Genomic DNA, 26,855 nt, shown 5'->3' on the forward strand with positions numbered 1-26,855 from the left:
AAGGAAAGAGTATAAAAACCACGATGACCTGGGGTGCACCTGTCCGCCTAGGGCGGCAGTGCCAGGAAGCATGTAGACGGTGCCCTTCCAGCGAGTCAGGCACTCCACTCAGCCCAGCCTGGCACCTGAGGCTACGGGACCTCTCGGAGCTGCTGCTTCATTTGTAAATAGGGATGGTGCCATCCCCGGGAATTGAGAGGAGTGAGGAAAACCATGGAAAGCTAGCACGCCGGAGCTACAGGGCACAGAGGTTTTCCAGGAGGCACGTCCACTTTCAGCCCTGGTGTTTGCTGATGCCCAAGCAGGGCCACAGCGTCCCCACCCACCCACCCACCCCGCCCGGGGACCAGCTCAGCATGAAGATACTCACATGGAAAGGAGTATTTCCCAGAGAAGCCTCCAGAGGGCGCCACCATCACGGCTCTGAGCCACCAGAGCTCAAATTTTGCTGCCAGGCCACCAGCCCACCCCTGTGCCAGGGTGAGGCCGCTGTGGCTTTGCAGATGAAGGGGACCCCAGCAACCCTGCCCCATATCAGGCAGGGCCCCACACACAGCAGATGCCCCTATCCAGGGGGTCTGACCCCGAAGACCTGTAGCCCAGCACCCAGGGCACTTGCAGGGAGGGTGGCCAGAGAATTCGGTCCTCTCCCTGCTCCTCGTCAACCACGGAGACTCCAGAGGCTCAGAGGGATGGGAGCACGTGGGTGCTGCAGGAGTCGGGAGCTCGGGCTACTTGGGCTGGCGCCTGGCTTCGCCCCAAAGGAGGGGAATCCAGACATGTCCCTGCAGAGCCTGAGTGTTCACAACAGCGGTGACCACCTGCCAGCTACCCCATCGCCAGCTGATGAATCTGATGCCAGAAGTCAGGACCCTGAGGCCAATAGTGGCAGTGCCCTTCCAGGAACCTGTATGAAGCTCAGCAGGCAGCTGTGCCCGGCTCCCGAGAACAGGCAGCCTGAGGAAGGGAGGGAAGCAGTGCTTCTGACAGGGGCACCCCTCCCCCTGAGACAGGCGGGGGCACACTGCTCCCCAGGCAGAGCCTGTAGGAAGGAGGACGTTAGGCTGCAGGGCTTGAGCCCCTGAAGCAACCGCATCTGAAAAAAGGCAAATGCCGCAGGCCAAGATTGCAGCCCCTTCGCCCCTCTCTTTCCCTCCAGGTGCCCCCAGTAGGAACCTCCTGTGCCCCACCCCCTTGTGTGGCAGGCGGCTGGGGGTGAAGCGGGGGGCTCACCGGGAATACTCAGCAGCAGCCCGGCAAGTCTGTATCTACCACCAGGGCGGACCAGCGCTTCCTGCTCACACCCTCAGCCCCCAGGGGTGCGGCAGGGCATCCCGCCAGCCAGGCCCTGTGGCTTAGCTCAGAGCATGGGAGTCACGCCTGAGTGCACAGCGCTGCTCCCCCACTTACCTGCTGGGGAACCTGGGCAAGTCCCCAGCTCTCTCTGAGCCTCAGGCCCCCATCTGTACCATGAAGTAGGCAAAAGGCAGCTGTCCTGAGGCGCAACTAGCCAAGCGGATTGAAGGCGCAGGACGAAGGGCACAGCCTGCTGGGTTTGGCTCTGGGTCCGCTCTTCATTGGGGTGATGGCATCCCAGGCCCGAGCAGGTGCTGGGCAGGTCCCTCTCCCTGGCTCCCGTGTCAGCCTGTGGGAGGCGCCACCCGCAAGGATGCCCCCACCTTGCCCTTGCAAAGGTCCATGCCACACATACCTCAGGGCTGCGTGGATTCACAGGTGTTTTATTGGCTTTTCCATAGGCAGCCTGGATAACTCACGCTGCTAACCGGCCCCTCGACCCCTCACCCTGCCCCTGGCCTCTGTTCTGGGGCCCCGGCTGGGAGCTGTCAGCCTTAACGTCTTCTCCCAAGGCCTTGGAACCACTGGGCCCCCAGCCCCTGGGCTCAGGCTGCCTCCTCAAGAGATAAACCCACTTTTCTCACTGTCTCTCTGTGGGCCAGGCTCCCAAGCCGAGGGCGCATCCCTGCGTCAGGCACAGCCGAGTTCTCCTGAGGAGTGGGCTCCAGCCCAGAGCCCCTTGGCAGTGCCTACCCATCCCAGGCTGAGTCAGACCCTGTACACAGTGTTGCGGGCTCAGGCCTACAGCTTGGTGTTGAGGTGGAAGAAGTGGGGCACTGCATAGGTTGTGGCAGGTGGCACGTGCCACGCAGATGAGGCTGGGCAAAGTCTGTGGCGCAGGGCACTGTCGAAGGATGCAGGGGGGAAGTGCATCAGGCCAGCGGCCATGGGTGAGGGTGCTGCACTGGCCAGGAGGTGGGCTGGGAAGGCCGGGATGACCAGGGGGCTGAAGGGGAGTGTGGCCTGGCCCTTTAAGGGGTCCAGGGTGCCGGCGAAGTTCAGCGGGCAGCGCAGCATGGTGCCCCTGTAGGCCTCTGGGAGGGTGGGCCCCAGAGCCGGGCCCAGCAGGCAGGAGACGGCCAAGTCGGGCCCCACAGACTTGGTCCCACACTCCTTGGCATCCACCTCTTTAAGAAAGGGAGACACTGCCCGCAGTTTTTTGCCGCCATGGACCAAGCCCTCTTCCTCCAGGCTGCGCTTGTTGCCCAGGCCTGGGCTGCTTGGGAAGGTGGTCAGGGGCACGGGGCTTTCGGCAGGGACCTTGGTCATGGGGGACACCCAGCAGGCTTTGGGTTTGGGGTAGGGGCCGCCCCTTCTGGAGCCGCCCTTGTGGAATGCAGAGGGGTGGTCGGCATCCCCACCCCACACCAGCTGGGGCTCTTTGGCTGGCAGCCCCTCCTCTTTGCTAGAAGGCCCTAATAACACCCCATCTTTAAGACTGGGGAAGAAGTCCCGGGGGTGCTGGCTGATAGGCTTCAGCACCTCGGTGGGGTAGGCGTGGAAGCAGCCAGTGAAGATGGGGGCCGACGGGCGGGGGCCCACCTGAGCCTCCTCCTTGAGGCTGCCACTAGGGCCCTGTGTTCCCTCCGGAGGCGTCAGCCGGTGCCTGGAGTTCTCAGCCGGCCCTCCTGGGCTCTGGGGAGTCTCCAGGGGCCGAATAGCTGGGGGTGCCTGGGGCTCCCCACCTGCCCCGTGGTGACAGCCCTCCTCCTGGCACTGCAAGGCCTCCGCCTTGCTCACCTGGGCCAGAAGCTTCTTTTTGGCCAGTGGTGACATGATACCATGTGTCCCTTTGCAGTAGAAGCTGGACAGAAGCCGCCTGTAGGCCTCCGGGCAGCCGCTGGCACCCACGAAGGGCAGAGAGGGCCCAGGGGCTGGGCCTCGCTGTTCCATGCCGTCCTTGGAGGGCTCCTGGCTAGGAAGCCTTGCCAGGTCAGGGGCATCTGTTTTGGTCTTTCCTGGCATCATCTGGAAAGAGAGAAAAGGCCAGGCCTCAGGGCTGGGTGTGAGCCATGCACCCTGACCTGGGGACCTGGGGACAGCAAGGTCCCAAGGAGGCACCCAGGAACCTCTGCCCTTCCAGCACCTTTGTGCAAAATTTTCAAAAGGTGTCCCATCCTCTGAATAGACACAGCCTGGGGTCAGGACATAGGGACTGGTGAACGGGGTGCAAACTGGAGTTCAGACCCCACCCATCGCACCCACCAGTGCTGTCCTCAGAGGAGGTTCTGGGTGTTGTAGGCAGGGAGCCCTGCGGCCAAGGTGAGGACAGGTACGGGGCGCTGTGAGGGGCAGGGCACAAGGAGGCCCAGGGTTAGCTGGTGGCCCCAGCCGGGCTCAGAGCTCACCTGGTCCACCCGCTTCTCCTCCTTGGCTTTCTTTGGCCTCTCAGTGGCCCCGTCATCCCCCCGAGGCTCCTTGGCCATCTTGTACTGCTTCCTGGGCTTGGAGGGGGGCAGGGGCTTGTCATCCTCTCCCTTCAGGTGCCGCACGTATGGGAGGACCAACCTGAGGAGGAACCGGGCACATTGACCAGGAGGCCAGGCTGGCAGCAGGCTCCCACTGCTCCAGACCCACCCGGCCTCCTCCAGTCCCACCCGGCCTCCTCCAGTCCTGGACCGCGAACACCCCTGCCCGGCAAGCACATAGACAACCCGTGGGGGCCCGCGCCGTCCCTCGTCTCGTCCAGGAAGACTGCAGTCTGCTCTCCCGGCTCAGGGCCCTGCTGGTCCAACCCTGGGGGGTGAAGGCCCAGGTCCTGTGACCCGGGGGCCTGGCCGTACCTCTCGTAGTGGCGGCGCGTGCACGTGGCCGCGCTGGTGCTGCCTGGGCTGCCCCCCAGCTCATCATACACGTTCTTCCAGAGGCGGCGGCCAGTCACCTGCAAGGATGCCACGTGAAGGCATGGCCGGCAGGCACCCCCTGGCCGCGGGGTCCTCACAGCTCGGGGTCCCCACTTGGATGCAGTTTTGCAGCTGCTTCTCCAGCAGTGGGGCAGCGAGGTTGGAGGGGGCTCCCCTGGCCGCCAGCCAGGTCTCCCGCCCAGGGGCCACCCGAGTGCTGGCCCAAGCAGCTTTCCAAGCACGAGGACAGAACAGATGGGAAAGAGAGGAAATCTTGCTTTGAGCAGCAAAGTAGCAGCGGGCAAGGCGGGTCCCTCCTTCTCCCCGTAGCACACAGGGGAACTGGTGAAAGGGCAGGGTTTGGGACGCTGCCTCGTCCTCCTGTCTAGGGGCAAGGGCAGCTCTGTTGGGCTCACTCTCTTCCCCCAGCCTGATGTGCCAGGACATGCAGCAGGGTGAGGCCTCAGAGGTGCTGTCCTTACCAGCTCATAGGCCCCCAGCTTCTCCACAGCCTTGTAGATCTTCCACAGGTTAACTGGAGAAAAGAGAGGGCAGGGCCACTCTCAGTCTTGGCAGGAGGAGGGGGTAGCCAGCAGCCTGTCCCCCTGGCCCCGTCAGGCAGGCACAGAACCAGCACGTACCCAGACAGGGCCACTGGGATGGCTAGGCAGGCCACGCCCCGTGCACTGGGGGCCCAGTGGCCTGTGAGGATGGAAATCCAGCCCCACCAACTGCCAGCCCTGTGCCTGGAGGGGGGCACCCTTTCCGTGTGCAACCCCCGTGGGCTGGCAGCGTCCAGGGTCACCCAAAACGGAGGAGCTCCCCGATGCCCTGCCTGGGTGGGGGTCCCCTGCCGGGCGCCCCCCCTCCCTGCCTGCACCCCAGGGACGCACTCTGCTTGAAGCCGAGATGGGGCACCCTCTGGATGGGCGTGTGTCGCTCCTTCATGAACTTGTAGAGGCTGACCAGGAAGGCCTGCTCCTCCTCCCGCTCCCCGCCTGCCTCGGGGGAGTCCTGGGGAAAGAACACGAGGCAGCAGCGTGAGCCCTCAGCTGCTGGGAGGCTGGGGACAGGCGGAACCGCTGGCTGCTGGGGAGGAAAGAGATGCGTGGCCCCCAGGCTCCCACAGGAGGGGGCAGACCCCCAGACCCAGCTCCGGGCTGCACTGGTTGTTCCTGGGGTCAAAAAGGCACAGTTGTCGGCTATGAGTGCCCAGAACCCCAGGTCAGGGTCCACAGAGGCCCTGGGAGCAGCCCTGCACCTTCTCCAAGTTCTGACCACTTCTTCCACTTGCTCTGTACTTGTCACATCTGCATCTCAGCTCCTCTACCAGACTGTGAGTTCCTGGCGGTAGGCGCAGTGTCCCCAGGGCTCCCAGCGGCCCCTGTGGTCCAGGTTGAAGGAACAAAAGTGCCTGGTGCTCTCTGGCTCTGTGGCGCCACGCCGCCAGGCCTGACTCTGGGACCCGCCCGTCCACGTGCTTAACTCAGGGAAGGGGAGACCCTGTCCTGGGCTCCAACTGGCACTTCTGTCAGATGCACAGGTCTTCTGGTTTCTGCTCTCGGGGAATTTCTGCCGATGCTGTTCGTGTGGCTGGTAACTCAGGGCAGGGGGCTACCGTTAGGCTGGGGCTGAGGTCCTGGCAGGGGAGGCCCCAAACACGAGAAGGACTAAAAACACCAGGGCCTAGAACCGTGCAGAGAGCCACGTGCTCCAAAAATACTCTATTCAAGTACCATGTCCGTGATTTTGACTAATCAAAGCCCTCTGGTAATAAACAAGCCACCTCATATGTTAATGCACGAAATTGGAACACATTGGAGCCCAAGGCAGCTGTTTTCTGGAGCCTCAGAATGAAGGCGCTCTGACCACAGCTCTTCAAATGAATGTGCTCTTCTATTCCTCTTCTCTGAACTCCAGGCAATCTGTTAAAACCTGTTCCCACATGCAGCTACTCTTCTACGTAAATCAGGATTTCTACTCCAGCCTGTGCCACCAAAGCAAATGGCTGAAAAGCACAACGCTGAGGAGTGGAGGCTGACCACTCTGACCACGCTGGTCAACACAGCTGCGTTGATCTCACGAGGTGACTCTAAGGTCCATGTTATAAATTTCGATGGACGGAAGGATGTAAATGTAGTTTTACATCGTAGAATAGTGCTTTTATCTGTTTCATAGATCAGGGTTCCAGGTAATCCTCATTTGATAAAAGGGTTCTGCTATAGAAACCAAGCCTGACATCCTAGCCAGGGGTGACAGGTGAGCCTTCCTGTCTGCCCAGCTCCCAGCGCCCAGTGCAGAGCCCAGGACGGCGGGGCTGGGCCCCTCTCCAGGCTCTCTGCAGGATGGGGAGTAGGGAACACATCTCCAGGGAGTCTCCACGTTCACCTGGGAGGCTGCACACAGGTGGGGCGGGGGTGAGGGAGGGGCAGGGAAGAGGGCCCCGGGGGGGTTGTCCAACTCACCTCCAGCTGGACGGGGCTCTGGCTCCTGTTCTGCTCAGCATCGGGTTGAGGAGACACAGGTGGGTCTAGGGGGTCACCGTCCTCTGACTGTTTCCTTTTGCCTTTGACAGGAGGTGCTGGAAGGAGAGGAAGAGGGAGAGAAGGGGGGAGGAGGGAGAGAACGTGAGATGCTGGCAGGGAGGAGCGGGCGGCAGGAGGGCCAGGTGGGGGTGAGTCCTCGCCGCCGTCCTCTGCTGCGTGTCCTCTGCACGCGGTCCCGGCTGCTACAGGCAGCCCTCTAAACGCACACAGGGCTCCCCCGACTCTGCCCTCCTCCCCTCTCAGCCCCACCAGGCCCCACCCACGCCACACCTGCCCCTTTTCCTTCCTCCATTCCAGCCCTCTGCCCACAACTTTGAAGGAAACCCTAAATCACCTTGGGGTCAAGTGAGAGGAGACCGGCACTGGGGCCGTGGTGCTCGGGGAAATCACGTCTCCAAAACCCGCCCCACATTCAGGCAGAAAGTTTGGGAAAGCTGCGGAGGCTTCCATGTTTGTGGACCCCCAAAGCACCACGGGGGGCTGCTTGGACCATAAACCCTCCAGGAATAATCAAGAAGAGGGTAAGTTCCTATTTGTGAAGCAACCAGCCTTTGCCTGAGCATCAGCAGAGTCCTCACTGCCCCTAATTAGGCCACACGCTCCCCTCACCTGCACGGTCCCTGGTGACCCTTCAGGTCTCACCTGACAAGTCGCTTCCTCGGGGTGGCCCTTCCCAGCCCCCAGCCAAGCACAGCACTTCTCTCTAGTCATCCTCTAGCCATCCTCACACCATCCAGATGGGCCATCCAGACTGAGATGCCCATGGCTCATCTGGCCTCCTGAGAGTTTCGTGAGGCCGCCCAGCAACCCACAAAGTAGGTGGCAGGTAAGCGAGAATGAGTGCGTCTCACAACAACCTGACAGAGGGGAGGGAGGAGCCAGGGGCTTGGTTTCACTAAGGGCGTCCTGAGAGCTGATGGCTGCAAAGACACAGCACCCCTGCCGCTGCCAAAGTACAGCCACTGGGAGCTGCTCTGGCTGGCAGCAGGTGTGAGACCGGGAGCCCATGTCTTCTGACCACCTGTTTTTTTTTTTCTTTTTTTCTTTCTCCTTTTCGTTAATCTTGCAAGAATTGTCCTGGTTCGCTCCAACTCAAGAAATCCTTACTGCTGGGAACCTGAAAGATTCCCCCTCCAACCCAGACAGAAAAAGAATCTCCTTAAGAACAAGAAACACGCGCCAGAGTGACCCACAAGGTCAGCAGTACCCAGAAGCACGAGCTGCAGAACCTCCGGCCGCTGGACAGTGTCCCCTTGGGTAGCTGTTCACAAGGGCGCTGTGCAGGTTCTTGGCTCTGTGTCCCTGGCCCTTTCATGTATGTTCTCTCATTGAGTCCCAGAGGAATCCCATTTTAAGGGAGGCTGGGGGGACTGAAGCCAGAGAGGTTAAGTTGCTTGCCGCCCTGAGGGACCAGATTCAAAACAAGGTCTGTCTGACCACCAGTCCAGGGGCCTGGCCTCGCCACCACTGCGGCTACTGTATCACCAACACTGCAAAGCCTTGGTGGAGAGTCCAAATAAACCTGGAAGAGAAACCGAGCCTAACACTTGTCAAGCATGAGTTGGGCCTGGGCCGCCCTTGCAGGCTGGCTCCTGACCACTGGAGACACAGTCAATCTCCAGAAATAAGTGGGTGCTAATGACTGCCCCCCCCAAACTGATGCCTTTCCAACCAGGTCCTTGGGCAAATCTGTGCCTCAGTCTCCCCTTCTGTGAAATGGGGAGAGAAGGATGCTGGAGTCCTTTGCTGACTGTCCATGAATCCCGAAGCCTTCCAGGTCATGGGCACGCCTGCATCCTCCTGCTTTTCTCCTTTCCCTTCCTGCCTTCTCTGCTCTGCTTTCACATCCTCTCTCCCTTCTTGCCTGAAGGGAAAATGCTCGGCTCCGAAGGAGTCTCTCCGCCATGTTCCTGTGATGGGGCTTCTCACTGAAGCCCTCTCGCAAATTTGCTACAAGTCAAAGTCACTGTCCTCGGGCCTCAGAGAAATAAGGTGGTGGGACTGGAATCACCCGGGGAGCATTTAAAAGACATGATGCCTGGGCTTCCCTGGTGGCGCAGTGGTTGAGAGTCCACCTGCTGAAGCAGGGGACGCGGGTTCGTGCCCCGGTCCGGGGGGATCCCGCGTGCCGCGGAGCGGCTGGGCCCATTGGGCCATGGCCGCTGAGCCTGCGCGTCCGGAGCCTGTGCTCCACAACGGGAGAGGCCACAGCAACGAGGGGCCTGCGTACCGCAAAAAAAAAAAAAAGACACGATGCCTGTCTCCCACCCCACCCCCACCTGAGTTTGATTTAAGGTCCTGCAAGGGGCATCAGAGTTTAAAGCTCCCCAGGGGAGCTGAGAGGACAGACAGGTTGAGAGCCACCAGGCCAGGGTGGCCCTAGCCCCTCCTGCTCAGTTCCAGAGTTGGTGAGCTCTGCCTGGGCCACTCTCTCCTGGGAAAATCTCCTGGAGCCAGGCACTTGGGTTACCTGGAAAGGAGGTCACCAATCTGAGCTGTTTAACTCCAGACGGGAAAGGGATTATAGCTTCCCTCGAGCCACAAAGGGAAACACTCTATCTCTGTGTGCGGCTGAGTCCCAGAGTGAAGCCGGCCTCCGTTCTCTCCCACCCAGGACTGGTGTGCTCGCTCATCCTGGCAGGGCCTTCTGGGCCCACACCCTTGCAGCCCTGGATGAGGGAGGGTGGGGAGAGTCTTTGCCCTCCTTCCCCAGCCTGTCCTGTCCTTCTCTTCCCCAATCCTTGGTAGATCAGGGTTCCGGGTAAATCTTCATTTGGAAAGAGAGTTCTGCTACGAGAAATAAGTTTGAAACCCCCTGCTATAGGTGCCGGGTGAGTCCTCCTGCCTCCCAGCTCCCAGCTCGCACACCTCGCAATGCAGGCAGGGCCCGAGACAGCGGAGCTGGGCCCCTTTCCTGGCTCTGCAGGGAAGGGAAGGGGCTTACAGACAGGCCATCCCAGTCTCCCAGCCACATCCAGCGGCAGAGGCAGGAGAAACCCACCTGCCGCTGAGTGACCGCTGCTGCCATGAGCCACTGAGTTCCTGTCTTGCCCCGAGCTTATGGGTGTGTGGATCCCCTCTGAGCACAAAGCCTCAGGTGCCCTATTGTAATAGAGGTGGATTCAGTTACAAAAAGAAAACCTCTGCTGTCCAAAGGCATGCCCTTCAGACATCGCCTTTTCCATCCAGGAAGCAATAATGACAATAATGGTTATTATTTATCTGTTTACTTTAATCTATCTGGAATCTGTAAGGTATGAGGGGCTTCCCTGGTGGCACAGTGGTTAAGAATCTGTCTGCCAATGCAGGGGACAAGGGTTCGAGCCCTGGTCCGGGAAGATCCCACATGCCGCAGAGCAACTAAGCCCGTGCGCCACAACTACTGAGCCTGCGCTCTAGAGCCCATGAGCCACAACTACCGAGCCCTAGTGCCAAAACTACTGAAGCCCGCGCACCTAGAGTCCATGCTCCTCAACAAGAGAAGCCACCGCCATGAGAAGCCCGCGCACCGCAACAAAGAGTAGCCCCCATTCGCTGCAACTAGAGAAAGCCCGCATGCAGAAACGAAGACCCAACACAGCCAAAAATAAATAAATTTATAAGGTAAGAGATAGGGATTTAACCATACTTCCCCATGGGTGGGTGGTCCCAGTATTGACTGAGTGTGATCTCCTCCCCCAATAATGTGAAACGCTACTTTTCCCACAATCTACAGGCTTGTAAGGAACACTTTGGGGGCTGGTTTTGGACTTTCTATTCTGCTTGATTCACTGTGGAATGCTGGACTCATGCACAGTTTTAATTTCTGTAGCCTTGTAACACAACTTACTATTCAGAGCATAAGTCCCCCATCATTACTCCTCTTAGAAAATTCCTTCTGAAGTTTAGGATAATTCTGTCACACAGAAAGGAAAGAAGAAAAGAAGGAAGGAAGGGAGGGAGGAAGCGGGGGGGGGGAGGGAGGAAGAAAAGAAAAGAAGAAGAAAAACCACTGAGGTTTTGATTGAATTGCATTTATGTTTAGAAATTACTTTGAAAAATAATAACACCTTTCTGATAGTGCATCTTCCTCTGCAGGACCACGTGTCTCCGCAGATTCAGGTCTCCCTCTGCAGTGCTCAGAGGTTCCTGCTCACAGGCCCTGTGCATCCCTGTTGAGCTTATTTCCCAGAGTTTTGTGCAGCTAGACAATAGTGTGAGAAGAGCCCTGACAATGACAGCAGGGCTAAGCTCACAGCCCGCTGCCATTTCGTCATCTCGGGGGCCCTTGTGACCCAGCCCCTCACTGGCAGCGAGGGGGCGTGGCAGGTGCTGGGCAGTGGGATGGCTCAGGCCCCTCCTGTGTTAGGAATCTGTCTCTGTTCAGCTCCATGGCTCTGTGGAAGTCAAGCTTAACCCTAGATCCTAAAACCGCAGCAGTGAAGAGGTTAATTTCAGTCGCTGGCTGCAAAAGAGGAGATTCCCGAAGTGAAGCCCACCTGTTCTCAGGCCCCTCTCTCCCTCTATTTCCACACTATGTACTCCACCAACTGAAATCAGTCTCTGCTAGGCCCTGGACTAGGCACTTCTGTACACTAGCTCACTGCATCTTCCCAGCACCCAGTGGGTATTATTTCCCCCCCTTTAACGATACAAGACCTGAGGCTCTGAGAGGGTCAATAACTTGCCTGAAGTCACACAGCTTACTAGTGGCAAAGCTGGGATTTGGAACCAGTGCAGTCTGCCTGTCCCAAGACACTGAACCCTGAGATCTAGAGTTTTTTAATGGGTGCAGGGAGACCCCAAGTTCCTTCTCTGTGCTCAGAGGGTGCCCATTTGCCCACCCTCCCTGGGGGATCTGCAGTCTCCCACCACAGCATTCCCGTTAATCTGCTGCCCTGCCAGATGAACTGAAAGCAGATGAGAGTGGAGCAGGAGGAGGGATGGGTAGGGGGCTCTGACTGCACACAGGTGCTTCTGTACCTTAGTTTACCTGTCTATAAGGTGGGTGTGTTAGACGCCATGGGCCCAACGTTCTAAGCAGAACAAAGCGAGAAACGAGGCTCCCCCTACCAGCCACAGTTGACTGTGTGCACATGTGTGCGTGCATCCCTCAGTGGGGTCTGAGGTCTGCCCCTCCTGCTCACTCCCCGGTGTGTCTCAGCGCCTGGAGTCCTGCCCCACAGAGAGCAGGTGCTCCAAAAACACAAGCCCCACTGAGCCTCACGGATGCAGTATGAGCTCCCTGACCTCAGATAGTGCTGATGCTGAGAGCCGCCTGGCTGTGACTAGTTCAAGGCCTGCCTCTCTTTCTCTCTCTCTCTCTCCCTCCTCCCCCCGCCCCTCCCCCGCCTCATTCACCCTTGGTGTGATGGAAAGGAAGCGACACTTCCTTTCATGAAAAGTCACCCACTGGGAGCACCGTGTCAATTACCACAATAATGGTAACAGCAGCCTCAATAACAACCAGCAGACGCGGCCACACCTCCTCGCCTAATGCCGTTGGCTTAAGTTTATCTTAGCTTGAGCTGGAGCTGAAACAAAGACAGCCTTTGAAGCGGCCAGTCCACTCTGTGGCCCAGGAGCCGGCTGCCTGGCAGTCCCCGTGTGGAGCTCGCTCCAGCGTGGTTTGGGGAAGGGGGACCTGCCAAGGGCTGTGCTCCAGCCAGCGCTAAGGACAGACGGACGACCGGGACATGGAAGCCCAGAGGGCACAGGGTGCAGCTCCCAACCCAGCCCTGCCTCTGGGTCTCAGCTGGGGGAAGAGGGGGGTCAGGGTCTAGGAACATCTGGGGCCAAGATGACAGCCTTGAGTGTAGAAAAGTGGGGGCATGGGGACACCAAATACGACACTGCCAACTCCCAAGCCCTGATGGAATTTGGCCGCTCTTTAGCCAGCTCTGGGATATCCTAAAAGACCCTGTTCCAGGATGGGGCTGAATCCCCACTGTCCGTCCCCTCCAAGTCTGGGTGATATTTGACAATAACAGTAACAGCTCCATCTATGGACCGTTTCCTGTGTCCTCACGGACTACATTTCCTGCACCTACTCCACCTATGGGAGAACCAGGCTTGGCAGCGGCTTGTCCAAAACACTAGCCAACAGTAGAGGCACAGCCAGGACGGAGCTGTGTCAGCTGCCTGACCTCTGCCTGGGGCACTCGTTTGCCTCTCAGCTTTTCCGCTCCGCTCCTAGAGCACCCCACACCCTCCGCCAAGGATGGCTCTCCAAGTCGGTACCGCAAGGTCCCAGAGGGAGGGTGGGCCATCTCAGGCCAGTTTCCAGAACCATTGCGAAGGGAGAGAGGGGCGGGGTCTTAGAGGCCTGATTCGTCCTCACTGCCAGACCAGGGCTGGTCTGTAAGCCTCAGTTTCCCAGACTGTAACTCATACAAGAAGGAGCTGATTCCCTGAGGTCTTTTCTACCTCTGCCGTTCCAGACGGGTCCCCGGGGCTTGTACGGACTCTGGAACTCCACTCCCGTGGCCCAACCCACTAGCTGCCATCTCCCATCCCTCCTCTGCCCTAACACGGCCTGTGGGCGCAGAGACCCCAAGCCCCCAACCCTGGTGCTCGGGAGGGGACAAGAAGCACCTGTTATCCTCTCCTCGGCCCCGCGGACCCCTCCTCGATAGCTGACGACCCCGCCAACAAAGAGACCCTGGGTCTGGCCAGCGAAGTGCCGCCGGACCCGCACCCTGAGCCTTCGGGGGTCCGGCAGCCGGCGACCCCCACCCCTATCCCAGCGTCCGCGGGGCTGGAGGACGGGAGCCCGGCCTGGCCGCGCCCTCTGAACACCCTGCGCAGGGACCGAGACGAGGCAACCGTGTCGTGGTCCCAGGCTCGGACTGTGCGCGAAACCAAACACTTCTCGCACGCTCGCAGCCCGCGCACCGCCACTCCTCTTCTCTCCCCCGACCCCACCGCCCCCATCACTCCCGGGGCCGCCATCCCGTCCATCCTGGAGACCCGAGGAGAGAAAAAAGAGACAGGAGAAAGATGCGCCGAGCAAAAAGGGAAGCTACTTCTTCCCTGCCGTGGGGAGCGGGGGGGGGGTGGTGTAGAGGAGGGTGGACAGGAGACAAGAAGAGGAGAGACCAGAGAAGAAAAGAAAAAAGGGAAGGGTAAAGAAAAAGAGAAAGGGTAGGGGGCGAGGAGCCGGTAACCGCCGAAGGATCAGCACGCCCCTCGGCTGAAAGAGGAACAGTTGATTCTTCAAAATGCATTGAGCAAGTTCTTCAAAGCCCGCGCAGAGTCACTTTCAGGAAACGGCGGCCGCAGTGGAAAACGTCCCGCGCGCCCAGCGGACCCCGGTGCCCCTTTCTCGGCGGCGCCGGCGGGTTCTGAGAACCACCGGGATGTGACGTCGAGAGCGGGTGGGGGGCCGGGGGGGCTGCAGGCAGAGAACTGCTGCGGACAGCTGTCACAACAAATTAGCTGAGACCAGCTCGAGATTGAAAACCACAGCAGGAAGTGGGATGACAGAACCGTACAGAACTTGGTAAATTTCAGTCAAAAGACGACAAGAGTTTCGAGATAAACGCCCGGGAAGCCCCTGGCCGCCAAAACTTTTTGTCTTTCTTTTTTTCGAAGAGCGCGCGCCGACACCGGGCCTCACCCTCCCGCTCGGGGCGGGGGGAGCGGGCGCCCCGGTCCAGGCTAGGTCCCCGCGTCCTTGCCCTCGAGTCCACCCCCGGCCCCGCTAGCCCCCCAAGGCAGCACCGACGGCTACGAGCGCCGGGGGAGACCTGGCGCCGCAACTTCGCCCTCCCACGGGGCCGCCAGCCCCATCCCGGGCCGGACCACAGAGCCGCTTACCCATGGCCCGGCGAGGTCCAAAGGCTCCAGCCCGAGACGCTCCGCACGCTCCGATCTCCCGACCCCGCACTCTCAGCGATACTGACCCGCCGCGCAGCTTGCCAGCCGCCTCCCCGTGGCCCCGCCTCGCCCCGCCCGCCCCCGCTCCGCTCTGGGCTCCGGTTGGCGGGTCCGATTCTTCCGCGAGGGGCAGGGACCGCCCCCTGAGGCAGGGGAAATCTGGGAGTTGTAGTGTGCTCTTCCCCTCCCCAATCTCAAACACCGCGCAACTAGGCTCCTCACCTGGAGGGGCTGAGGCAGGACACCCAGGAGTCACTGCTGCCTTGTGCCTCTGGAGGCAAAACTCGTGCCTTGGAAAAATCCTCCTTGCTCCTCAGCAGGGAACTGGGGGTCTGGGTGGTGTGAGCAAAGCCCTTCTGACTTTGACTTGAACTCGGTGGAAAGCATTGTCCATCTCCCTCCCAGCCCAGCATATAAGTAAAGATGGTTGGTGTTAGCTAAACAAGGACCCCGCCCAAAGTAGCAAGTATTTGGCCAAAGCTCTGTGGGGTCCCAGAAATGCCTGGGACAGGAAACCTGATATATGTGGACGGCCAGTGTCCACATATATCTCAACGACAGAGAGGACAGCTACAAAGTGAGCAGTCGAAAGAGGGGGCATGACCCCTGCTTGGAGGGGTGAGGCTTCGGGTGGAGTGGGGGCCCCAGGAGATGCTGAGCCAGCTGCAGCAGGGCTTCTGCTGGAGGGAGAAGTAACTCAGCCATACTGGTGTCACAGAAGAGGAAACGGAGGCTTGGGTTTGAGAGATCAAGGTCTGGAAGCATCACTCACAATAGCCAAAAGGTGGAAGCAACCCAGAATCCATTGATGGATAAATGGGTGAACTGCAGTTTGTACATACAACGGAATATCACTCAACCTGAAAAAGGAAGGAAATTCTGACATGTGCTACAACATGAATGAACCTTAAATAGACCAGACACAAATGATAAATACTGTATGATTCCACTAATAGCACTTAGAGTCAAATTCATGGAGCCAAATAGTAGAATGGTGGTTGCCAGGGGCTGGGGGGCAGGGGGAATAGGGAGCTAGTGTTTAATATGTACGGAGTTTCAGTTTTGCAAGATGAAAAAGTTTGGGAGATGGATGGTGGTGATGGTTGCACAACAATATGAATGTACTTAATGTCCCTGAACTGTACACTTAAAAATGGTTAAAATGGTAAATTTTATGTGATATATATTTTACCTCAATTTGAAGAAAGAGCCTAAGGTCTCAGCGTGTGGCTAGCTAGGACTTAAACCCTGTTCCTAACACAAGAGTAGGCACCCACAATTTTGTTGATTAGTTTTAATACAAACAGCTCTATGCATTTCCTAATTTTATAGGATAAAACTGAGGCTCTCGGGAATTCCCTGGCGGTCCAGTGGTTAGGACTCCACGCTTCCAATGCAGGAGGCATGGGTTCCATCCCTGGTCGGGGAACTAAGATCCCACAAGTCTTGCGGCCAAAAAACAAAAAAAACACAAAAAAACGGAGGCTCTGGAGGATTAATCAGCTCAAGTAAATCAGCTGGTAAGTGGTGGAGCCTGAGCTAAATCCAGGCATCAGAGCTCCAGTACAGGCCCCTTCAACCGTTTCCCTCAGCATCTATTGGCAGTGCTGTTAACTGAATCAAGGACCACGGCCTGAGGAGGAGAAAGCGTAAGGGGGAAGATTTGAGTGCTGGTGAGGACATGGTGGGTCAGCAAGATGTCCAGTGGTAGCTGGCACTGAGGCCTGGAATCCAGGAGCAAGGCGCAGATTGGAAATACAGATGGTTAAGGAGCCCTTGTACCCAGGCACCCACCAACCAGGTTTGCATCTATTACTGCCCAGCCATCACCCTAAACAAATGGACCAGGGTTGTAGGTTGGTGACCCTGAAACCCTGTCCCTTACGCTTTGGCTCTGAGATGGAAGAACTCTCCAGGCTCAGCCCAGAGTGGACAACACTGTGGGCTCCCTTGTCTACCCCATAATGGGTTGGTTTGTAAAAGCCAGTGCTTGTAGATTTGGTAACAGACACATCATCAATAATAGTAACTGCCTAGAACAATTGTTATAATGGTGATTATAATAGTGCACCCCACTTCCCAGTTTACAAGCTCTCTCCAGGAGAGCTGAGGCCGTGGTGGTAGATGCTACGTGGAATGCCATCAGGTAGCTTTGTCCATTCTTTTTTTCTTTGTGTGGGGGGGTGCATACTGCACGGCTCGCAGGACCTTAATTCCCCAACCAGGGATCGAACTTGTGCCCTTGGCAGTGCAAGCTCGGAGTCCCAACCACTGGACCACCAGGGAATTCCCTCGTCCATTCTATAAGGATTGTTTGCCCAAGGTTCAGGATGGAGACCAGGACGCTGCCCTCACCATCCCAACTAGGCCAACCCCACCCTCCCAGATTGGATAGACTCGCTGCCTGACAAAGCAGCAGCTCATCCCACACGGGATAGTTATTCTGCCATCCGGGCAGCCCAGCACACTCTTACAGGCAGTGGCTGCTGTGCAAAGCCTCAGCAAGTCCACACCTGCCTGTGCCAACCTGGGAACAATATGATCTAAATTTAATTGCCACCTGCGGCAGCTGTTTACAATAGAAAGTAATTTACAACAGCCAATAAATCTTGCAGAGGAATGACATCTCCATTTGCTTCCCTAAAAGCATAAATACATCCATTGCTCAAGCCACTATCTCACACACCTCCACCTGCAGCCCACAGACACCCTCCTCCTGCATCTTCCAACCGTCAGCTCCCAGCCCACAATGGGCTGAGAGAAGTAGCCTAGGCCCTCAATGTCTTGGTGTCTATGTCTCAAATAAATTTTTTTTTAAAAAGCACCACTAATGAATGCATTCCTCCCATAAAGACATTACAAATAAGTCGGTCCTCTCTGACACCACTCCAAACTCAGTTCCCTCCCTGACCCAGAGATAAGGACTCTATTATCAGATTGGGTAAAAGCTTCCAGAACTTTCCCTATGTATTTTCATAAATACGTGGTGTAGAAAAATGTGTAACTTTGTTTTATGGGTGTTTTTTAAAAAAGTGATACAATTCTAATTGTTCCATTCTGCAACTTGCTTTTTTGCCCAACAACGTACCTTGGAGATCCCTCTGTCAGAAGACAGATCTGTTTCTCTCTCCTGGCTGTTAGGCTGCGGGACTTGGTATGACTCTACCACGATCTTTATTTAAATCCCCTCTTTGTGGTGCTTGGTCTTTTTGCAATTACAGGAATCCTCTGAGGACATTCTGGACCCCCTTAGAACATTTACAAGGCTCCAGAGCTCACAAAGTAGTCCAGGAGATTGAGCTAAAAGCTGCTTTCTCCTACCTCCTGCCTCCAAATCTCAGAACCCCTTGCTGGCCCAGTTCTAGGAAGAAAACCTGGTCCTGGGGGGGTGATCCTCATCCCAGAGCTCTCAGAGCTGGAAGGACCATTCAAGATCTTCTTTCCACCTGGCCTCTTTTTGGAGAGGAGGCCAGCAGGCCCAGAGATGTTAAGCGAGTTGTTCAAGGTCACACAGCGAGTCTGTGTTGTTACTTCTGGGACCCACAAACCCATCCAGCACACTCAGGAAATAACACACAGCCAGTTTTCTGCTCTGGGAAGCTCCGTTCCCAGGCTCGGCAGTTGCAAAAGGCCCCCAGGGCTTTGTTTTCAAAGGAGAAATGAAGCGGGAAGTATTTTTAACCGCCGGCCCCGCCTGGCTCCTGCCTCGCTCCCTCGTGCTCGCTGTCCAGGAAAGGCCGGCTTCATAGTGGCATTCGCAACTCATGGAAAACAACAAACGCCCGAAATAGACGATACCCAAGCTCAGGAATGGAAAAAATTGGCTCATGGCTTCAAATGCCTCTTTTAGAAAAAGCCGAGAATAGCTTTCGGCCTTTGGGGAACTGCCGGGGGTGAGGGAGTGGGGAGGTGGCGCTGGGAGGGGGATCTGAGAGCTTTGGTTACTTTGCCCCCCGGGGGCACGTGAACGCCAGCTTCCCCAGCTTTGTCCGTTCTGGGAGCACATCCGCACCTGGCTGCTGCCCCTTTCCCCCCAACCCCTCCCCACCCCGCCCTGCCCTCCTGCCCAATCTGGAACAACATCCTTTGTTGGGCTGGGCCTGGGTCCCAGCTGGGTAGAAACCCGGGATTCTTATGCTTCTAGAGCCTGAAGGGTGCAAGTCGAATTCCCATGTGTGTTGGGGGGAGGGGGAGAAGGGGGGTGAAAGGAGAGAAAATGTGGGTTTTCATCTCCACTCAGACAGCCCAGCTGCTGTGTGACCTTCTGTAAGTCACTTGACCTCTCAGAGCCTCTGGTTCCTCATCAGCAAAGCAGGGGTAATGATTTTTTTTGTTTTTTTGGCAGCGCAGCGGGTTATGTGGGATCTTAGTTCCTGGACCGGGGATTGAACCTGCGCCCCTAACCACTGGACCACCAGGGAAAGTCCCGGTAATTCTTCATTTATTCATTTATCTGACATTTGTGGCGCAGCTATGTGCCAGCACTGGGCTAGGGCTAGGCAATGGGGACATAGCCACGACCAGAACAAAGCTCCGATCTCGTGGAGCAAAAGCTATAGCTCTTGCCAACCTCACAGGTGCCAAGGATCAGCCATTCCTTCTTCAAACAGTTCCTGAGCCACGGCCTAGTGCTGGGAGGGATAACGGTACCTTTGACCAGTGTTTATCAGCCACTGCACCAAGCATCTTACACGGATTATTTCATTTAGTGTCACCCCAGCCCTATGAAGTGGGCACTCTATTCATGCCCATATTACAGTTGAGGACACCAAGGAGCAGAGAGTAAGTGTTGGATGAGATCGTAGACTCGTCTGCGCAGAGTAAGGAGTAAGGAAAGGCCAGCTGTAGACCAGCACCCTCTTAAGCCCTGGAGACCTGGATAACCAAAGCCTGGTTCTTTGTGACACAAAATAGTAAGTCTAGACTGGAGGTCAGTACAAATACACTGGATAAGGTTGCTTTTTTGTTTTTTTAAAAAAACGTGGGGTCTGTATAGAGCTTTTACTTAAAATAAGATCTCCGCTAACCTTTCATCCCTGTCGTATGACTGTCTCCCATTTGACAAATGAGTAAACCGAGGCATGCAGCGCTTAAGTAACTTGTCCAAAGACGGCACAACCGGGGTTCCTGCCGCAGGGTTTCTTACCCCCCGCAGGTTCCCAGGACTCCGAGGCGGGGGCGGGGGCGGGGGGAGGGGCCCGCGCCCGGGCCGAAGAGAACTACGTCTCCCAGGATGCCGTGCGAGGGGAGTGTTGGGCGGGGCCATGCGAGCACAAGGCTGTCATTTCTTGGTATTAAAAAAAAAAAAAGTAGCAAAAGAAAAGAAAGAATCAAAGCCTCAAGCGTCACGTCTAGGAATAGCCTCGAAGCCAGGCCAAGTCATTATAGACGATGAGTAATCCGGTTAAGTCATTTCTCTAAACACCATTGCTTGTAAGAGAATTAAAATATCAGCTTACATCAGAGGGGGAGAGGCAGGCTCCAGGGGCCCGGGGCGGGAGCGCAGCCAGGAGGGGGCGCGGCTGGCGCGCCTCTGCCACTCGGCCCTGGCCGGGGCGAAGGCTGGACGCCAGCGCCGTGACAGCTGGGCCCTGGGCTCGGCCTGGCTGCCAGCTAGGGGGTGGCGGGGGAGCGGCCCGCTAGGCCTCAGTTTACCTCATTATTAAGGGCTTCGGTTTGGGGCTGCTTCCTCTCAGGAGAATCGGTGCCCTCGTGGGGGCGGTCCTGCGAGGTGAATGAGGGCCACGGACCTAGGCCAGATGGGGCTGGGGTTCCCTTGTCTTCAGTGTCCCCCCTTTCTCCCGGATTCCAGAGTTCATATCTCGATAGCTGCAGGAGCACAGGGCTGGGGGAGGGGGTGAACCGAACCTCACGGAGGTGCCAATTTTGTCCTAGACTGCAGGAGTCATCAAGGTTTTTGGTTTTTGGGGGTTTGTTTTTTGCGGTACGCGGGCCTCTCACTGTTGTGGCCTCTCCCGTTGCGGAGCGCAGGCTCAGCAGCCACGGCTCACGGGCCCAGCCGCTCCGCGGAATGCGGTGTCTTCCCGGACCGGGGCATGAACCCGTGTCCCCTGCATCAGCAGGCGGACTCTCAACTACTGCGCCACCAGGGAAGCCCAAATGGGCACTTTTGAAATTCCCTTTTCACCAAAAGACAGAGGGAGGCATGGAGAGGTTCACGACTTCCCAGGAGGCTGCACTCCCGCTCAGCCAGTCCACTGGAACAGGAGCCTCCAAGGCTCTGGGGTCAAGCTGACTGCTCCCCAATCCTGGTGCCCTCACTTTCAGGTGATTTTGGATGAGTGACTCATCATCTCTAGTCCTCAATTTTCCCACGTGTAAAATGGGTTTAGCAATACCTACCTTGCAAGATTACTGTGAGGGTTAGAAATAACGGCCTTCAACAAACACCTTCTGTTGTGTCGGTGGTGTTATGTGAAAATAGCCTCCGACCAAGCAGGTTCTATGTACTCCTGAGCCTGTGGAAGAAAGAAGTAAATACTTAAATCCCGCCCCCCCAAACCCAACGATCTCTTAACACAGCAGGCATCTTCCCTACACCAGGGGACTGAGCCCTGGTCACACTGCTGGCTCCCCTGCACAGCACTGCCCTGTGTGCACCACAAACCCTGGCCTTAGTGACCTGAGCTGGGCCCTGAGACTCCCCATCTAATCAGGTTTTCTACGTTTGCAGGTAGCAGCTTCAAGGTCCTGAGGTCCTTGTTGGGGTCTTAGCGTTTGGCCAGGATGCCAGAATGCTGGGAGAAATTGTGCTCAAGGTAAATGATTTCTCTCCAACCTGAGTGGGCCCCATTAACCCCTTCAGTGTTGGAAGCCTAGGCTTGGGTTGGGGGGGGCGTTGCTGCTCTAATTCCTGCTCCCCAAACGAACTCATGGGACTTTGCTGATATCACAGTGAAAGCTTCTAGACTTCCCTGATGGCGCAGCGGTTAAGATCTGCCTGCCAATGCAGGGGACACGGGTTCGATCCCCGGTCCGGGATGATCCCACATGCCGCGGAGCAACTAAGCCCGTGCACCACAACTACTGCGCCTGCGCTCCACAGCCCACGTGCCACAACTGCTGAGCCCACGTGCCGCAACTACTGAAGCCCGTGCGCCTAGAGCCCATGCTCTGCAACAAGACAAACCACCGCAACGAGAAGCCCACACACCGCAACAAAGTCCCAACGTAGCCAAAAAAAAGCTTCTAGGCTTGGGGTTGTCTGGGGAACATTGGCTCTAAGAATTCAAGATCGCTTAGAAATGTCATGCTCTCCCTGCACCCCTCCCCACACCCAATCCTATACCTGAAGGTCAGGCCTCTGCTTTCATCTTCTCGGTGATGAAACTGCCATGGGGTGGGGAGCGTGGGGTGCTGCCGTCCCTTCCCGACATCCCACAATGTTTGTTGGAAGGGAGAACCCAAGGGGAACTCAGGTCTACATGGTCCTGTCTATACCCCAGGCCCTCCTTCCTTCCCACTCTGCCAACCAAGAGCTCAAATTCTCCCCACACCTGGTGTACACCCTTTCTGCTCTTACATACCCAGGAGCATGTGTTCCAACCCGTGTACACCTGTGCATCAGACATGCATCCTGCATATCGAGGAGCCTGTAGCTCACACATAGAAGCACACATACACATATACACACTCAACTGTAACTCACCTGAGAGCCCACAGCCCCTGAGGCTTCCTTTTCCACATCTGGGGCACCACCTTGGCCTACCTTGGGAATGCTGAAAGGGATCAGATGGTTGTCCAGTCCCCCCGCCTCTCCTCAGCTGCCCACCTGTGCCTCGGTGTCTCCGGCATGGGGCTGGCCTGTGAGATTTTGCTCTGTTGCAACTGCCTTCTCTCCCTGCCTTGGCCTCAGCAGGCTCTACCAGGCCACATCTGAAGGGAGAGGGCTGCATGTAGGTGGTTTCCCCGGGGGGCATCGACCTGGGGTAAGGACAGCTCCTGGGCATGGTGGTAGCTTGGCGTCCACCCCTCCCTGCCAAATCTGACAATACGGTCACACCGGGAGGACTGTCCTCCCCATGTCCCAAGTTCTGTTCCCGGCACCAAGTGTTTGCACGCGCTGTTCCCTCTGCCCAAGTGCCCTTCGCTGGCTTGGGAGATCCCACCTTATCCACCTAGAGAACGAACCTCTGCTCATCCTTCAAGGCTCTCTCCAAAGCACACATCCACACCCCCTCTGTGTCCCAGCGCTCCCAGCATACACTTCTACTTGACATCTGCCACACTGAGGCCCCCGTGACCTGTCCCATGCCATCATGTGACTGGCCAGCATCTACTGAGCGCCTATCCCCAGTGAGAAGTGGTCCTTCCTATCAGCCAGCACCGTGCTGTTGGCAGGGCTGCAGCCCCAGGCCTCTGCTCTTCCGGAGAATAGACCCATGTTCGGAGATGGAAGGGACTTGTCTGAGCTCCTGCAGTAGGTTCAGGAGATCCTGAAGCCGGTGGATAAAGGAATTGGGAAGGAAGAGGAGGAAGTGAGAGGCCACAGAGGGCAGGCACATAGTAGGTGCTCAGTGGAGGTCCATAGAGGGGGATGCAGGACACGCAGGAGAAGAAGGGAGGAGGGAGGGGCAGGATATCCATTCCCACCTCCTCGCACTGCCTTCCTCACATCACCACGTACCATCCAGCCTTCCCCAGGGCGGCACTTCCTAATTTTTAAGGGCAGGATAGTCTGTGATAGTTTGGCCTTGACGTAACACATGTTCGCGTCTTTCTGGAGCCCCCGGGCCGGGTAGCTCTACAGGTCTGGTGGTCATGCCATCCCTCCAACCCCAGGCTGGCAGCTGGGATCAGAGCCCCTACACTGGGTATCCCTGCTGCTGCTGGACCCTCAGTGGGGCCGCGAGTAGGATCTGGGGCCTTGGACTCCACTCTGGGCAGCGCCTGCTCAATCCTCTAGGGGACTCAGAGTCTCCCAGACCCTGACCCACAGAAATCTGCAAGAGGGAGTTTCCAGACATCCACTAGCCTCACTCTGGTGAGTGAGGCCTCCTTGTGGCTGAGAGGGATCTGACTCCTCCGTGGAGTGGGGAAAGTGATGGGCGTTCTCCATACGAAGACTGAGTGCCCGAAATCAGTTAAGTTCTTCATGCTCAGTTTTCTCATCTATAAAATGGGCATGGCATAATAAAAGCCCGCACACCTGCTAGTGCAGTTATGTGCACTGGATGAGTTATTTCTTATAAAGAGCTTAGAACTGTGCCTGGTGGGAGGAAGATCTCCATAAATATTAGCTCTTATCCACAGCCTGGGACAAAGCAGAAGGCATGGGGTGAGCCAGGGCTGGGGGAGGGGCACAGGGAACCTGGGATCCAGGTCCCACTCCGAGGTAGCAGACAGGGTGTTCCTTCCCCACCTACCCCAGCTTCCCTCCTTCTGTTTCTATGTGTCAATGTGTCATATTTTGTTGGCTTTGGGGCTTTTTTTTTTTTTTAATAAACAAGGGCTGCCTGAAACCCCTAATATTCTGGTTAAGTTTTGAAACAGCTCAGAAATCCCCTCCTCCCCTTGTGAGTCAGAGGCAGGAGCATTAAGCAGAACTCCTAGTGGCCTGCTGTGCTAGAAACTGCAAAATAACAGCTGGGCAGCCCTGTGACCCCAGCATCTGAAATGGGGGCTCAAAAATATTAGGGTGAGCTGGTGAGGCACGGAGGCCTGAGGGCTAAACCCTAAAAGGATCACGATGCCCACCCGCTCGCGGAATTTGAAATAAAAACAACTCTGAATGGTTCAGTTAGTGTAAGGAAGTCCCACAAGACTGGCTTTTCCCGGAACGGTGATTTCGATGCTCGCTTGGAAATATCGAATTCTTTCCAAGCAGTTTTCTTTTTCTATTTTGGTGCCTTAAGCACGTGCTTTGGGGAAGTGACGGGCAGCTTTCTCTTTCCAACCAGGCCCGCGCGCGGGTCCTCCCCGACGCGGAAGAGCTGCCTCGCCTGCTCCGGGAAGCGAGCGCCCCCGCAGCGCCCGCCCTCGGCGCTGCTCCACCCGGGCGCGGGGACTGCGGGGTCCGCGGGGGGCGCCGCCCCGGGGAGCCGAGCCGGGGTTCCGGGGCGGGGAGCGCTGCCCGAGCGGACCCGCGGCGCGGCCCGGCCACCCTCCCCCTGGCGCATTGAGCCAGGCGAGACGGGCTGGGGTTTCGGAAAGCGCTTTCCTTGCTCAGCCGGATCTGAGTCAAAAGGGGGAGCTGGTTCAAACCGAAAGAATAATTCGGCTAGCCAAGGCCGCCAGTATTCCTCTGGGGTCCCAATGTTTGCCAGGCAGGGAGCTGCAGAGCCGGATCATCGCTGGCCCCTCGGGCTTCGCTGAAAGCCCCGGGCCCCCAAGTAGTTCCTCTTTTCCCCAGAAAAGGGACCAGGGGGGCTAAAGGCAGAAAGGGCGGACTGAGGGGAGGGTGCTTCCTCCAGCCCCACAGGTTCTGCCGGGTCCCCAGGACCCTCCCCGGCCCTCCTTGAGGCCCAGATGATTGGGGCTCTCTGTCAGAGGTGAGTGAGGCCTCCCTCTCCTGCCCCAGTAGGCCCTTCTCAGGTCGTTCAAGAAGTCCCTCATGCCTCTGTGCACCTGCACACTCTGTTCCTTCTACTTTTCCCTCTCCACCAGCTCGCAAATCCTTGCACACCCTCCTGGGGGCAGAGATGTGAAGCTTTTCAGAAAAATTTCTGGGAGTCTCATATTGACACTCCTGGGACCTCTGTCTCCCCTTAGAACACGCCTGGCTTCGCATGGTAGAGACCTGCTTGAAACCAACTTGAAAAGAACCTCTCAAGTAGGTTCAAAATCCCCGACACTGGCCCCCTCCCCTCGATTTCACTGCCAGGCCCCTTAGCTCAGCAGGGCTTGCCCTCTGGCCAACATCCCAGCGGACACAGTGAGGCCCACATTAACAAGGTTTTTTGAACCGACATTAACAGGGAGAGAAACGTTGATCTATACGTAGTAGCTAATGATTGTGTTTTTAGGCTGGACTCCCAGCGGGGAGTGGGTTAGTGGGGGCCCACTGGATTCTGACCCTTCCAACTCAGCTTCCTCAGCCTTTGCAGTCACAGAAACTCTCTGGCTCAGGGACCCTGTTGGACCCAAGTTTGTTCTGACCTCAGGACAGGTGTGGAAAGGAGATGCTGATGGTTCATCTTCCTGGGCCACCCAGAGCACCTGGCCTGGCCTCTGCTGCCGTGCTACCTCAGCCCAGCTCGCCGACTCAGCACAAAATTCGCCCTGTAAGCAGGACCGTGCTGAGCTCCCAGGCAGGGCCAGCTGGCCTTCTGAGGAAGAGCCCTGTAGACAGCAAGATGAGTGTGGCCTACAGGGCCTGGCTGGTGCACACAGCACACAAGGACAAGCACAGAACATGTCCAAGGTCAGGGTCATGCAGGGTCAGCTGAGCATGTGAGGAGGACACAGATTCCCCCCCACCCCAACACCCACCCAACACACACAGGCTCATGGGCAGGGCTGGCAGGGCGGGGTCAGCATGGCCACTGACCCATCAGAACACCTGGCATTAACCTGGCATTACCTCCATGTGGTTGCTGTGTTGTGGGAAAGTCTGGGGTTCCTGCAGCTCCCCTTTAGGACATCGTGCTCTGGCCAGCGGTGGAGACATACGCATGCACAGATCCGCACATCCAACATGCTCCCGCATCAACTGTCGGACCCACCTCCGTGCCCGGGAGCACCTTTCCTCTGTGTTTAGCGGTCACTGTTTCAGATGAACTCTAACCCCATGAAAAGGAAGTGGAGCTCAGGGGTGACTGAGAATACCAGGCTGTCTGCCAGCTGCAGGGCCGGAGCTGCCTGCAGTCCAGGTGGAGGGAGGAGAGAAGAGACCTCAGGGATCACTTCCTGGGAATGCTCCCACTTCCAGGAGCCCTCTGGACAGGGGAGTCTCCCGAAGGACAGGGTTCTGGGGTCATCATATAACTCCCTGAGGTTTCTCTTTTGTTTGGGGAGGGGCTGGCCGATTAGGTGCATGTGGAAGACTCAGGCAACTAAGGCCCAGAGAAATTTTATCTCAAGACTCCCAACAGTTTTTGTTTTGTTTTGTTTTTAATCTAATTGTCAACATGAAAAAAAAAAAAGCGGGGGCCGGGGTGGGGAAGTACTGTATAAAATTCTAGATCTTGGACTTCTCTTAAAATCAGATCCGCCTCACCAGCCACAGTGCCCTGATGGGGCCTGAGTAGCAGCTGCCCCTCTGCTGTCGGGTGGACGCTCTGTGGTTCCCTCA

The 26,855-nt window shown here is 57.2% G+C and overlaps 1 protein-coding gene across 2 annotated transcripts; it reads right to left on the minus strand.

Annotated features, from left to right (window-relative positions):
* Positions 1–1,741: 1,741 nt before the first annotated feature.
* ARID5A (AT-rich interaction domain 5A) lies at positions 1,742–14,651 on the minus strand. 2 transcript variants are annotated; one of them, XM_060117298.1, is made up of 7 exons: positions 14,543–14,651; positions 6,665–6,780; positions 5,093–5,213; positions 4,682–4,734; positions 4,140–4,237; positions 3,705–3,864; positions 1,742–3,324 (listed from the first exon to the last, which is right to left on the minus strand). In XM_060117298.1, exons 1-7 carry the CDS (start codon positions 14,544–14,546, stop codon positions 2,098–2,100), a joined length of 1,779 nt encoding a protein of 592 aa, XP_059973281.1. In that variant the 5' UTR covers positions 14,547–14,651; the 3' UTR covers positions 1,742–2,097. The 2 variants fall into 2 exon arrangements, with proteins under 2 accessions (XP_059973281.1, XP_059973282.1); XM_060117299.1 differs by lacking the exons at positions 5,093–5,213; positions 14,543–14,651 and having other exon boundaries at positions 6,665–6,671.
* Positions 14,652–26,855: the final 12,204 nt, after the last annotated feature.

The sequence above is a fragment of the Mesoplodon densirostris genome, chromosome 14, assembly GCF_025265405.1.
Source record: "Mesoplodon densirostris isolate mMesDen1 chromosome 14, mMesDen1 primary haplotype, whole genome shotgun sequence".
NCBI classification, from domain to species: domain Eukaryota; kingdom Metazoa; phylum Chordata; class Mammalia; order Artiodactyla; family Ziphiidae; genus Mesoplodon; species Mesoplodon densirostris.

Bases quoted from the DNA above. Each gene is read 5' to 3' on its own strand.
- ARID5A (XM_060117298.1), bottom strand. The intron at 5,214-6,664 runs GTGAGTTGGACA...TTCTTTCCCCAG, and splicing joins AGAGCCCCGTCCAGCTGGAG to GACTCCCCCGAGGCAGGCGG. The intron at 3,325-3,704 runs GTGAGCTCTGAG...CTCTCTTTCCAG, and splicing joins AGGAGAAGCGGGTGGACCAG to ATGATGCCAGGAAAGACCAA.